Genomic DNA, 13,154 nt, shown 5'->3' with positions numbered 1-13,154 from the left:
GATGGAATCACCTTTACATGTGTCTTGGAACCAACCTGGTGCAAGTGCCACTTTAATATCAAAATGAATTAAGGCCATTAAAGCTAAAGACAGGTATATTAATGGGTTCCTTTCCTGCCAATTCCTATCTTGTGTGCACTGTTTACGATGTGATATTCGTTGCGTGGACAACTGTCTTAACCTTTAGCTTTTCAAAGTGTTCGTCAAATATCCCTCTTTCGATTCTCATAAAACTTTTATTTTCTCATCACAGCGTGGCTGAACGCTTATATATTAACGATGGTTGGGCTACTGATCTCTACCTTATCCAAGTCCAATCCATCCCCCTTAATCTGCACCACGACTCCCTAGTATCCCCAAGTCGTTGAATGAAGTCTACCTTATCCCAGTCCAATCCACCCCCCTTAATCTGCAGCACGACTCCCTAGTATCCCAAGTCGTTGAATGAAGTCTTGAACGATAGAGCATAAATTTATCATGATATTTGTGTACATTTGAACATGGTCGATAGTTATTTTGTTTTGCCGCGACATATTTTATAAAGAGAATGGATCATATTATAAAATGAATTGATCATATATACTATCTATAGAATTTGCAACCATCGTTCAGATTAAATATACATATTGGTTCATATTTTTGAAAGCTCAATAAGTAAACCAAACCACATAACTAAACAAACTTATTTATTCTATTTGTTTACAATTTTTATATTCTTACTCATTATTCTTTCTTCCTCCCTTATTTTGCATTTTCCATATCATATTATATATTTACACTGAACGTGTTCCCTTTGCCAGATTTAGCTGGGCAAACACTGTTCAGCCCAACCAATTTCAATCTCTCATTTTCGTTGTCCCGTCAAAAAAAATATGACATGTGGAAAAATCGTTGTCCGTTTTACATGCCGTTTAAAATTTTTCCAGGTGCTCGTATAGGCGAGCTTGTACGATCAAAGTGGAATTCTACGCGAGAAAGGCCGAAGTCTATGAGTCGACCATCCAGCTCCACATTTAGGGTCGAAACCTACCGCCGCAGCTCCGCACCCGACGTCGAAGCCTGTCAGGAAGCTCCATATAGACGAGCTTGTAGGAGCAAGGCCAAAGTCTACACGAGTGCCACACTATCTTCATGTTCTGAATATTGATGGAATATAGCTTCAGCTGCCAAGAGTCGAAAGTAACCATTCAACTGTGACTCGTCTGTCTACATGTTTTTAAGTATTCCAATCTCCACATCATATATGGAACTCGCAGGAGGCTCCAACAATAACCAACATCGATTTTCTCGAACAACAATGCTATATAAATAATGTTGAATCGATGTTTTCAACCCTAAAATGGAAGAAATGTCCACACATGCTCTACGAGGTGAAGATCGGGAAAAAAGTTCGTGCCAATTTAAGAGAACATGTCGCCCAGAAGAAATGCCAAGACAGGAAAATAACAATACTCATGCTTTAGCAGGCAAAGATCGCATCGAAAAGTCATGCCAATTTAAGGGAATCTCATACCCAAAAAGGGGGAGTTGGGTAGTCGAGATTCAAATATCAAGATCTCGACAGAAGTTATGGCTTGTATCATACACAACTGTGGAACATGACGCCCTTCGACGCTGCAACGTATTGCCTTAGAGGGCCCAACGCCATATTCAACTTTTTGGATTTAGTTCCCTCTATTCCTTCTGCGTCTTCTTTATCCCATCACCAGATTAAGTTGGTAATGACAAACCGCCAAGATTATCTCGATTGCATATTCACCAAGTTTGTTGACGTGGACAGTGGGGCCCTCTCTGTCCCCTTTGCATATTCTGTTGATGTAAACCGAAACGCTTATTGTCGAGGTCTGAAAAATCCTGAGAAATTTGCAATGGAAAATGCTTGGCATGAATTTTCACTGTACTTATGAAGTACTGGGTGGTGAGCGCTTTCGATTGGGTTGACAAAGTTTTAAATGTACGGGCTGTATCCATATTCCGGAGGATCTTGAAACTTGGTGCGCCCTTTCCGCAAGCGCTATCCACCCCGACTGGAATAGAATGCATAAACATACCATCATGTATACAATCATGGATCTGCTTTCCCGATCACTGATTCTCGCTGGCGGCTATAGAAACTTGGACTAGGCGCGAGGTATGGAAATAAAGGGCATAGTGTTTAATGTGACATTTACTTAACTCATTCCCTCGGCGGTCCTTTTGAATTTGAAAATCCTCCACTTTTGTTCCCCGGTTTTAGGCTTGTAACTGTTATAGAAATCGCTAGTTACAGTGTTATGTTGTTGGTGTTGGGACATCGCAAATTGTAGGAAACAATCTTATTGCCCGCAAGCTAGAGTGAACAAGGAGGGTTGTCTCGGATTTCATTTTTGTGAACATCTAATAACAAATCAGAGAGGGAGGACCATCGATCTTACCGAGAATAAATGTGGGTAAGAAAAAATATGTAAACCTTTCTTCGAAGAGATTGTGATTATCCGCCCTAATAGTTTTGAATGGCTTTCATTTATTTATCCTTAGGTATAGTGGGTTCACCTGCTAATTGTGTTTATGGTTGTTGATTTACTAATTGTGTTTATTTCTATTGATTTCTCTGATCTGATTAGTATTAAGTGATAGGCGATGAATAGATTAAAAACAAATCTAATAAAAAAACAATTGCAGTTTCCCAAGAATGTAGTGGCATCGATTTCCTCGTATGTAGTATACAAGAAAAGGACCGCTCTGGTCACAAGTCAGGTCATCCTAGATACCAAAAGCCTACGAGTTTTATCTAATATCCAGTCTAGCGAACAAAAGCCTAAGAGTTTTATCTAATATCCAGTCTAGCGAATGGACTCTCAATATATTGAGAGTTTGGGATTTCGAACCAAGCTTCTTCATTCATCTCAACTTCCCAACTCTTTTTTTTCATTTTCTAGGGAAAAAAATTATTCAAGGATTATTTAAGATCAACCGATTATGTATATTGTGCATTTTCATAAATTATAAAAATCATATTATGAAGTTTTATCATTAATATGTGCGATTAAAATCATTAAATTTTTATTTTATTTAAAAAAAATTAAATAAATCATTTATTAAATTTTAATCATAATATTTGATAACTTTTTACAAAATAAAAAATATATTTTATAATTATTTGTAAGAGATATCTCCCAATCTGTCTTACAAAATAAATACTAAGCTAACTTTTCATCCTTTAAAATTTCCTACCATTCTACTTTAAATGCTATTAATTTTTTAATATAATATATGATACGATAATAATAAATTATATTTTAAAATATTTTTTATTAAATTATTAATGGTTTATTATATTATATGTTTATCTTAAAATTATCAATTAAATTTAAATTGGTCGAATGAGGGATGGTTGGTTAATAATTTATTAATTTGTATTAAATTATTAATAATTTAGTATATATTAGATTTTAATTTTCAAATGGTCAATTAAATTTAAATTAATAGGCTGAAAATTTTATGAACCTTTAAAAACCAAATGAGTGAAATCCTTATTTTTTTCCCAATCAAATATAAATGATATAATATTAATATTTTTATTTTTTTAACTTAATTCATTAAAATAAATAAATATAGCATTATATTATTCATTTTTTAAATAATTATCAAATTTTAATTATGTAATATTTTATTATATTATAATGTTAAATTATATATTAAATTAATAAAATAATTTAATAGTAAAATATAATTAAAAATTAAAATAATTTATTATTTTGGTAAGTGAAGTTTTGCCAACACAACTGTTGAGGATGTGTCTCTTTTGCAACGAGATCCAAGATCAAATTCCACCGGGCAGTTATGCCCTTTGTATGGGGAGGAGAAATGATAAGAAATCCAGGTAGCTATGCGATTCAACGGTGAATTTGACGGATTAGATACTCCTGAGTGGCATCTCCTCAAGCCACAATTCAAGCTTGAAAGATCACAAACAATTTAGCAAATAAACAAAAACTTATTATTTTGGTAAACAAAACACTATATTAATTAAATTTTAACTAAATTTTGAATAGCATAGTGATTTCATATTATAAATTACTCCCACTCCAATTTTAAATTAAAATATTATAGATCTTTAAATTAATAAGAAAATTCATTTTTTTTAAAATACTTCAGCCATGTAAAGATTATCTAAATTAAATATAAGTAATTTTCTTTTTCAATATTTTTTTCATCGTAAAGATTATCAAAACTAGAATTGAGTAGTTTTCTTATTTAAATAGTTATTTTTTTTAATGTAAGATTGTAATTAAGTTTTTTAAATAGTTATTTTATTTATTTTCATGTAAGATTTTAATTAAGTTTTTTAAATGGTAGGTTAATAATTATGATAAAAGAAAATTTAAATAAAAGGGTTTTTAATTTTTTTGAATATACAAATGGTAAATAAATATTTTTTATTAAGTTATCTTTAGTACAATCTCATCCCTCTGCCATCGTGAGTGGGTTTTTAAGTTATGTTTAGTACAATCTCATCCCTCTACCATCGTGAGTGGGTTTTTATATAAATTTTTACTTAATTTTTTATATTATATATAAACATTTATTATCTTTTTATTTTAGTTTATTTATTTCATTAATTTTTTTTTGTTTCAAAATGATTTTATACAAAATTATACATCATTGTTTAACCTACCTGAATCTTGTTACACATTGTTATAAAAGAGGTCAATACTATAGAATAGTTTCGGTCTATCTAAACGTAAACAAGTATAACTACTAAATTCAGAATTTACTAAAATAAGTTGTGTTACTAAAAGACATAAACTAAGAGGCTGAATGCTGAATACTGAATGTGGCTTCAAGTGCTAGTCTTATTAGCTTTCTCATTCTATTGAGTGCTTTTTTGATCGTCTTACCGAATCCCCCCTATGGCCCAAAGCATGGTCGCTGAGCTGCTTTATTTGGTTGCCTTTATTTTTGTTAGAACAACTTAAAAGATATTTTCCATGTTACAATGATATTTTTTGAGTGTTTGTCTGGTCTTATTTTTTAAGCCGAAGCAAGTAGTCTAATGAGATTGTTTTTTCTTCTGAAAGTTATAGAAATTTTGGTCATATTTTGATTAAATCTGATAAAGATTTTTGCAAATCTAAATTATAACTGTGAAACTTCAAAATTTTAAGTGCTTTCAAAATTTTTTGATTACACTGAATCCATTTCCACTATTAAAAACATGATTCAAACACTATTCCTATAAAAAAAAACTGAAATTCCTTACCAAATTCCAACCCCTTTTAACCTTCCAAAATATGACCCAAAATATAATCGTTGAGATGCTTTATTTGATTGCTTTTACTTTTGTCAGACCAACGTTGATCGTTGAGCTGCTTTATTGGATTGCTTTTACTTTTGCCAGACCAACGTAAAGCATATTCCCCGTGTTGCAATGATAATGGAATCACTTTTACATTTGTCTTGGAACCAACCTGGTGCAAGTGCCACTTTAATATCAAAATGAATAAGGCCATTAAGGCTAAAGACAGGTATATAAATGGGTTCCTTTCATGCCAATACCTATCTCGTGTGCACTGTGTACGATGTGATATTCGTTGCGTGCACAACTGTCTTAACCTTTGGCTTTTCAAAGTGTTCGTCAAATATCCCTCTTCAATTCTCATAAAACTTTTATTTTCTCATCACAGCGTGGCTGAACGCTTGTATATTAACGACGGTTGGGCTACTGTCTCTACCTTATCCAAGTCCAATCCACCCCCTTAATCTGCACAACTCCCTAGTACCCCCCAGTTCACCTCCTTTGCTTTACTATCACAATTCCCCATTCCCCTGCGGCAGGCCAGAGGTATAGACCCCACATTTTCCCACGGCAACAAGAAAGCCATGGCAGACATCACCCAAGTATCAGGCAAGGCCTTAATCAGCCCAGTGATGCAATTGATGAAGGATTTTATTGACAATGAGGATAACCATCAGATTCTGCAAACTGACTTGAGGCCCATGGAGTGCCTTCTACATGATACAGCTGCCATCTTCTTCCGAGATGAAGTCGATATTGCAAGCTTCATCCAAGATCATGACAAAGCGCCCCTGGAGGTGGTGAAGACGTGGTTGCAATTGCTGCACAATTCTCTTGAAGAGGCAGAACGCCTACTCTCCATGGACAACTGGGGAACGCGCCAGCGTTGTGTTGACTGGATCGTGAACAATCCCAGGAGACCCACCAAACAAATCAGACATTGGAACGCATTTTTTGATCTCCTCTATCGTTGCTTTCAAATCGACTTCTCAATATTGGTGACTTCTCCGCAGTTTGTTTCAGCAAAACCGTTGCATAAAGAAGAGGCATTACTTCAAGACGTAGGTGCCTCTGGATTTGTGGGTTCTGGAATTAAAGATGCTCAAGCCCAGGTGGAGAGTTGGCTTAATGAAGGTGGCCAGATTCACGTGATTGGTGTTTATGGCGCGCCCAGCGTTGGAAAAACGTCTCTACTCAAAATGCTCTTCAACAAGTACAAACATGAGGTCAGTAATGTCTTCGATAAGAAGATTTGGGTTACAGTTCCTCAGGATTGCAATATTTTAGACTTGCAGGGTCTTATTTTAAATCAATTATATTTGAGCCTCCCAAGAAGTCTTGATGAGGGGAAGATGATGCTGTCTATATATCTGAAGGAGAACAACTTTCTTCTGGTATTAGATGATTTGTTTAACCGGCTGGATTTGAAAGAGGTAGGTGTGCCATTTGGGGATGGCAAACACAGTAAAGTCCTGTTCTCTACTTGCAGGAAGGATCTCATTGGACAAATTGGCGCAGAAAAGTTCATTGAAATACAACCCCTCTCTAGAGATGAAGGCTGGATGCTGTTTCGCAGAGTGGCTTTCAAAGACTATCAGGTTTCTGTGGATATAGAAGAGCGTGCCAGGAATATAGCGGACGAGTGCAAAGGTGTGCCTTTGACCATAAATGTAGTGGCTGCAGCAATGACTGGGAAAACCAGTGTACATGAATGGGATATTTGTTTAGCTTCCATGAAAAATGTAGATCCATCTTTTCCAGCCACTCATCCTGGGCGCCTTGATGCACAACTCTATGCAAGACTCCGATATGGCTATGATGCTCTGCCCAATTCAGACGTGAAGAGGTGCTTTTTATATTGTGCCATGTACGAGAAATGTGCAAGAATTGATGCAGATACATTACTGCAAATGTGGAATGGAGAAGGATTGTTGAAGAGCAAACAAGTAACATACTTAATGGACATGGCTATTGGGCGCAAGTACTTAAAGTTCCTTGTAGACCGTTTCTTGTTCGAGAGAGTTGACCAGAGAACGAATGTCTTTAAACAGAGGACAATAACAGTTCACAGTCATGAGATGGCGGTCTACATTGGGCAAAGAGAGGATAACTGTTTATTCATGGCAAGTCAGCATCAACGAAATTTCCCAGTGGTTCACAATCAGCATTGCAGCATGATATCAGTAGCTAATAATTCTATGGAGTATCTACCCACTGAGTTGAGATGCCCGAAGCTTGTGAGTCTCAACTTAGAAGGCAATGGAGACTTGAAAGAGCTTCCGTTAGAGTTTCTTCTCAGCGTTACTTGTCTCAGGGTTCTCAATCTGTCCGGCTGCACCCAAATAACTTTCATCCCCACGTCAATTGAGCAGCTAAGAATGCTGGAGTTTCTCTCATTACAAGGGCTTCCCATCAAAGATTTATCTGAAGAGATATGTCAGCTTTTGGGTCTTCAATTTTTGCATCTTTCAGGTTGTAGAGATCTAACTTCATTGCCTACTCAGATTGGAGAGCTCAAAAATCTGAAGCATCTTAATTTAGACGAATGTAATTGGTTAAAGATGATTCCGCGTGAGATGTCTGAACTTACTTCACTGAGCAGATTCCAGTTATGGACAGATTTAAGTGTGGAAATCGAAGCACTGGCGATTATTTGGAGTTTGCAGGGTCTGAAAAGCTTGACAGAGTTGGAAATTTCGATAGACAGGAGTCAGCGGGACGGAAAAAGGTCAAGAATTGAAGATGGCATAACGGGAACCTGGTTGGAGATGAGGCACTTATCGTTGCGCTTCCGTGATAGTTATGAAGAGGATCTTCTTCCAAAGGACATGCAGAACATGGAGAAGCTACAGAGTTTTATGCTATACTGGTACCAAGGGTTAAGTCTGCCAAATTGTAAGTTTGAACATCTTGAAATGGTGAAATTGTGGGCGTGCCCCGGGATAAGCGAGCTGTCTCCATTGGAGCGATTGCCCAATATAAAGCTTCTGAAGTTGTGGGTGGGTCATAATTTGAGATAGTTGGGGATAGGGAGTCCAAATGTATATGTCAACTTACAGAAATTGGTTTTCAGAGATCTAGGGCGTTCAGAGTGCCTGGGTGGAGCATCAAAGAGGGAAGCGTGGGATGAAAGAACACTACCTCAACTCCGTGTGCTTTAAAGATATGCGGTGCTTGCTTATCTTTAAAAAATTTTCCGAACGGAATGGAAGAGCTGCCAAATTTATGTGCATTAATTTATCAGCCACTGTGTGTACAGGACAACCCAATGAAGTGGTGGGGAAGCATAATGTGGGAAAATGATAAGATGAAAGACACACTTCAAAAAATCTTTATACCATATGAACATATGAACATAAGTAAAATATTATTTTATCAGAAATAAAGTTTTTTCCATTTGATTTGTGAAGTATTATTTATTTTTATAAACTTAAATGGTTTATATTGTAATTATTTTATGGTCAATATTTTAATTAATTTTGAAAATTTTAAAAATATTTTATAATTTTCTTGATCAAATGAATAATAATTTTATTGGGTTAGAAATAGAATTTGTCACAAATAAAAATTATTTTAAAAATAAAAAAATTATATACCTGCAACATTAAATGCATACAGAGGAACAATCCCGAATTTCGACAATTGGCACCATCTTAATCGTAGGATCGGAGGTATCCACGGTCTTGATGCCTCGGTGAATACCCCAGAGGTTAATGTTTCTTGCAGTGAGATAAGGGTCATTTGTTTGCTACGATGTCATTGTTGTTTTGGCTTTGCGACAGAGAGCGGCCGAATGGCTGTAAGGCACCTCCTCCCGCCAGGAATGCGTCGACAAGCTTGCAAGGGTAACGGACCCAAACTCCTCGATATTGTTTGCTATCATTCCGTTAAGTTCCATCTCTAACACATAGTTGATTTCGTCCCTCTCGCTTCAGGGAATGGGTAAGTCGCTGATAGTTGGAGTCTCTACGACAGAAGGAGGTGCGGGTTCCTTTTACGACCAGAGGTAAACTATCGAGCTATTACAATGAACTTATCGGTTTAATATTCTCTGAGGAAACCCTAATGGCAGCTCTCGTCCTGTCAGGTACCTGGTGCATTTTCCTGCTCGGCAACCCTTTAAAGGTAAGTCATCCTTGTTCCAGAATTTACTGTTAATTCGTTCATTCTGTGTCGATTTCCTTATCTAATCTGATGTGCCTTCGGTTTGCCAATAAAATAGGTTGCGGTATGATTGTTATGGTTCCAGAGAGACTCGAAACGAAACCCCTCTCTTACATCAGTGCTGCGTTTAAATTACAGGTTGGTTTTCACCCTGAATGATCCTGGTGATGTGTTTTTCTCAAACTACAGGCCTTATTAGAGGAGGAATCATGTTATTTCAAAGTATTAGGTTCTTCCAAGGTTGATGACGCCGGCTAGAAAGCCATGGCTACATATGTGTTGTTGTAGTTATTTTTTTGCGGGGAAATGAGGAACCCATTGAACAATACGGTGATTCCATTTGCAATGTTGACAAGGGTTTTTCACGGGTTCTGTAGATACAATATTCTGTTAAGTTAATGTCTTCATGACTTTCACTGATTCATTCCTGTTAAGTTTTCAATGCGGCTAGTGTTGAGTTGCAGAGCCGGGTTATTCGTTGTTGCTTGCATGTTAACTTATATTTTTGGGTTTAATATAGAAAAGCGTTTTATTTCTATTCATTACATCACAGTTCTGGGTAACGAACCCTATGTATAACATTAGTGATTCATGGTGGTTCTTGATGACCTATGGTAGTAAAGGGTTTGCAAGGGATTCGCGGAGAGTCCCAATCGAGGCCCATATACCTTTACAGTGTTTCTTTTATGTTATTCTTCTCACTCTTGCATGTAATTCTAAGTTCTCTGCTAAATACTTTGCATTTGTCTAATGCTACCAGAATGGAAATATACTTCATAATTTCTAGGAACTCTTAAGCGCCTATCCTGGTTTCGGTATTTGATGAATTCGTCAACATAATTTGTATACAGAGAGTGAATAGAAATATGACTTATTCTGTTGTACTTCTTTCGTATACTATTATTTAAATAGCTAGTGTATTCTTTCTTGTACTCTTTGGTGAGTACAGATTTTTTATGGTCTTTAATTTAATCATACCAATCAGGGGTTAAATTTGACCGGTGACGAATTTTTTTATGACGATTTTATTTTTAAACTGCCCATCATATGACTTTTAAAATTTATTTGTACAAGTTTCATTTGTGCTATGTGAACTGGTTTGTTAAGAATAAAATCAAGCATAGCATATTTTTTTAATGGATTATTTATTTATTTTTAAACTGCTTCAAAGAACCTTTCACAATTAATTTATAAATTGAACCAGACTAAAGTTGACTGGGTGGAATAGTAAAGAGGTTGAACTATGTAAATGCTCAAAAAGTATATACAATATCACCATTTTTTATGACGATTTTATTTTTAAACTGCCCATCATATGACTTTTAAAATTTATTTGTACAAGTTTCATTTGTGCTATGTGAACTGGTTTGTTAAGAATAAAATCAAGCATAGCATATTTTTTTAATGGATTATTTATTTATTTTTAAACTGCTTCAAAGAACCTTTCACAATTAATTTATAAATTGAACCAGACTAAAGTTGACTGGGTGGAATAGTAAAGAGGTTGAACTATGTAAATGCTCAAAAAGTATATACAATATCACCATGTACAGAAATTAAATTTTGGACAGTTTCACCAAAAGAGGTAATTGTCAAAACACCACTATTACAAACATAAAAATAAAAGTATCTATTTATTTATGTAGGTTTGTATTTTTTTTTTTTAAATCAATGGATGAGATTGAATATTCAGAGAATATGCTTCTCATTCATAATAACATGGAGGGTGAAAATTGAAATAATAACATGGGGGTTGTGATTTCACCCTGCCCTCTTTTACCCCTGAAAATCCAAATTACCTTTTCAAATTTACTATACACATTATTAATATAACAAATAACATCTTGTAAATTCATCTTTTCAAATTCACCTGAAATTACCGTATTCAATTATCAAATTCATAAATAATATCCCAATCTACATAGATAAACATATACCAAGCAATTTTCACTTTTTTTATTTGTCCGCAAACACAGCACAAACGCTACGTTGCGGTCAGGCTACTGATATAGTACCAGAGGCTAAAAAAAAAAGCATAACCATTGAAACATGCGTCGCAGATAGCAAGCAAGTAAAACAGGATTATCCCTTCTATCTCAGAGAGTAATGCAACCTGTTTAACAGGATTTGTAACCGATAAAACTCGGATTTCGACCCATTACACAGATAATATGAAACTCGCGCAGAAAGTAAATGAATCTTTAGACTGCAAACGCATACATATATAAATCGCCATGCAACCTCTGGAATACATAGATAACAATCAAAGAGATAGAGTAATATCTGTAGCTTAACATTCACCGAGCGATAGAGTGCAAATGAAATCAGGGTTTATATTAAACAAAGGGGAAGCAGCGTGCTAGCGCTCAACCCGGCAACCATAGTCCACACAGTACATGTACCAAAGAAATTAAGCTAGTCATAAGCCACATAACCCTCAATCGAGGTATCAAATTGTGTAACAGGTTTACACGACCATTGTACAGGCCAATACAATACAGAGAAGTTGCAATAAGTATAAATACAAGCTTGCTGGTGAAACGCTCTACTGGGTTGCAGACTGTGGGGTATGTCCCTAGAGGAGCAGAGCTGATCCAAGGAACCCTCTCAAGTAGAGACGGATAACTTGAACTGGCATAAACACGTTCAGACAGTCACCGAAATTGACATGCAAACCTCCTACTCTGGTTTCAAATAACAGTGGTGCGAAGGGTTGGACTTACCTGTGCCGATTGCACCTCCATGCCTGAGAGGGGCTAGTCTAGCCACCACCAACGGCGGCATAGAATCTTTAAGGTGAATCGAACCTGCAACACAAAAACCCATGAGTGAATGTTATTAGCTATGATTATCGGAGCTTACAGGGTGGAAACGAGGTTGGGGCAATAAGAAATCAACAATAGAAACCAAGTTCCCTGACCTGTAGGAGGGATCTCTGTCAAATTTCCGTGGAAGAAGCTGGTAGAAGGTAGGAGTTGCCGCAGGCCGGCTAACCCTCAAACTGCAAAGCTAATCCGAAAACCTATCCAAATGAGCCGAAATGCGCCAACCCCGGTAGTAAGAAACTGAAAACAAATGCAAGGAACAGTGCTAGCCGTCCGATGAGATCGGCGGAGTCTCCACCCTCGATCACATCCGGAATCCCGAGGAGAGCCATACCGTGACGGGTTCAAGTGAAGGGGAGTACCATGAATTCATGTGTACAGAGATAACGTCGAGCTAATCCCAAGAAGGGTGGCTGATGTGTCCAGATCTGAGCGCACTCCAGTTTAACTCCACGCAGAAGGTGTTGTCACATAGTACCTTCCCTCATTAAAGGCCACCAGACCCCGCATGTGATGGAGCCGCCCATAGGTTATAAACTTATATATATATATATAATTTATAAAAAAAAAAAATAAACTTTTAATTTTTAAACATGATCGTCAAAATGACGGTTTTGAAAATGAACGACAAGTTGCGTATGACGTGGAGGTTTTAAATTAAAACGTATTTTACGGGGAAAAATGCCAAATACGGGCATACGGGCGTCAAATTTAACCCCTGCCTACAATTACTCTAGATAGGGTAGAAATACAACAGAAAGCAGTGCATACCTATTTAACTTTTAATAACAATCTTACTGTAATCAATTTGCATGTTACCTTTCTACTTTATTATGCAAGAACAATTTAATCTTTCTTAGTAGAGAATACCTATCTGATTTTCTTGC

At 36.2% G+C, this 13,154-nt stretch overlaps 1 protein-coding gene and 2 long non-coding RNA genes across 7 annotated transcripts; 2 read left to right on the top strand and 1 right to left on the bottom strand.

Moving 5' to 3' along the window:
• Positions 1–5,862: 5,862 nt before the first annotated feature.
• On the top strand, positions 5,863–8,298 carry LOC149139279 (disease resistance protein RFL1-like). Its single transcript, XM_089450667.1, has one exon. It carries the CDS (start codon positions 5,863–5,865, stop codon positions 8,296–8,298), a length of 2,436 nt encoding a protein of 811 aa, XP_089306793.1.
• Positions 8,299–8,878: 580 nt separating this feature from the next.
• On the top strand, positions 8,879–9,987 carry LOC149139278 (uncharacterized). 4 transcript variants are annotated; one of them, XR_016264694.1, is made up of 4 exons: positions 8,879–9,120; positions 9,213–9,284; positions 9,366–9,403; positions 9,581–9,987. It is a non-coding gene; the product is annotated as an uncharacterized LOC149139278 (long non-coding RNA). The 4 variants fall into 4 exon arrangements; XR_016264693.1 differs by having other exon boundaries at positions 9,501–9,987; XR_016264695.1 differs by having other exon boundaries at positions 9,493–9,987.
• Positions 9,988–11,750: 1,763 nt separating this feature from the next.
• LOC149139277 (uncharacterized) lies at positions 11,751–12,832 on the bottom strand. Of its 2 annotated transcripts, XR_016264707.1 has the most exons (3): positions 12,363–12,743; positions 12,166–12,249; positions 11,751–12,073 (listed from the first exon to the last, which is right to left on the bottom strand). It is a non-coding gene; the product is annotated as an uncharacterized LOC149139277 (long non-coding RNA). The 2 variants fall into 2 exon arrangements; XR_016264706.1 differs by having other exon boundaries at positions 11,751–12,249; positions 12,363–12,832.
• Between the last annotated feature and the right edge of the window lie 322 nt (positions 12,833–13,154).

The sequence above is a fragment of the Pinus tabuliformis genome, chromosome X (genome assembly GCF_031772625.1).
Source record: "Pinus tabuliformis cultivar Carrire ecotype Pingquan chromosome X, CPIR1, whole genome shotgun sequence".
Lineage (NCBI taxonomy): Eukaryota > Viridiplantae > Streptophyta > Pinopsida > Pinales > Pinaceae > Pinus > Pinus tabuliformis.
Note: the sequence above shows the minus strand (reverse complement) of the source record. Positions and strands in the feature narration are given on the sequence as shown.

Excerpts from the sequence above, each read along its gene's own strand:
- LOC149139279 (XM_089450667.1), top strand. The coding sequence starts at position 5,863 with ATGGCAGACATCACCCAAGTATCAGGCAAGGCCTTAATCAGCCCAGTG.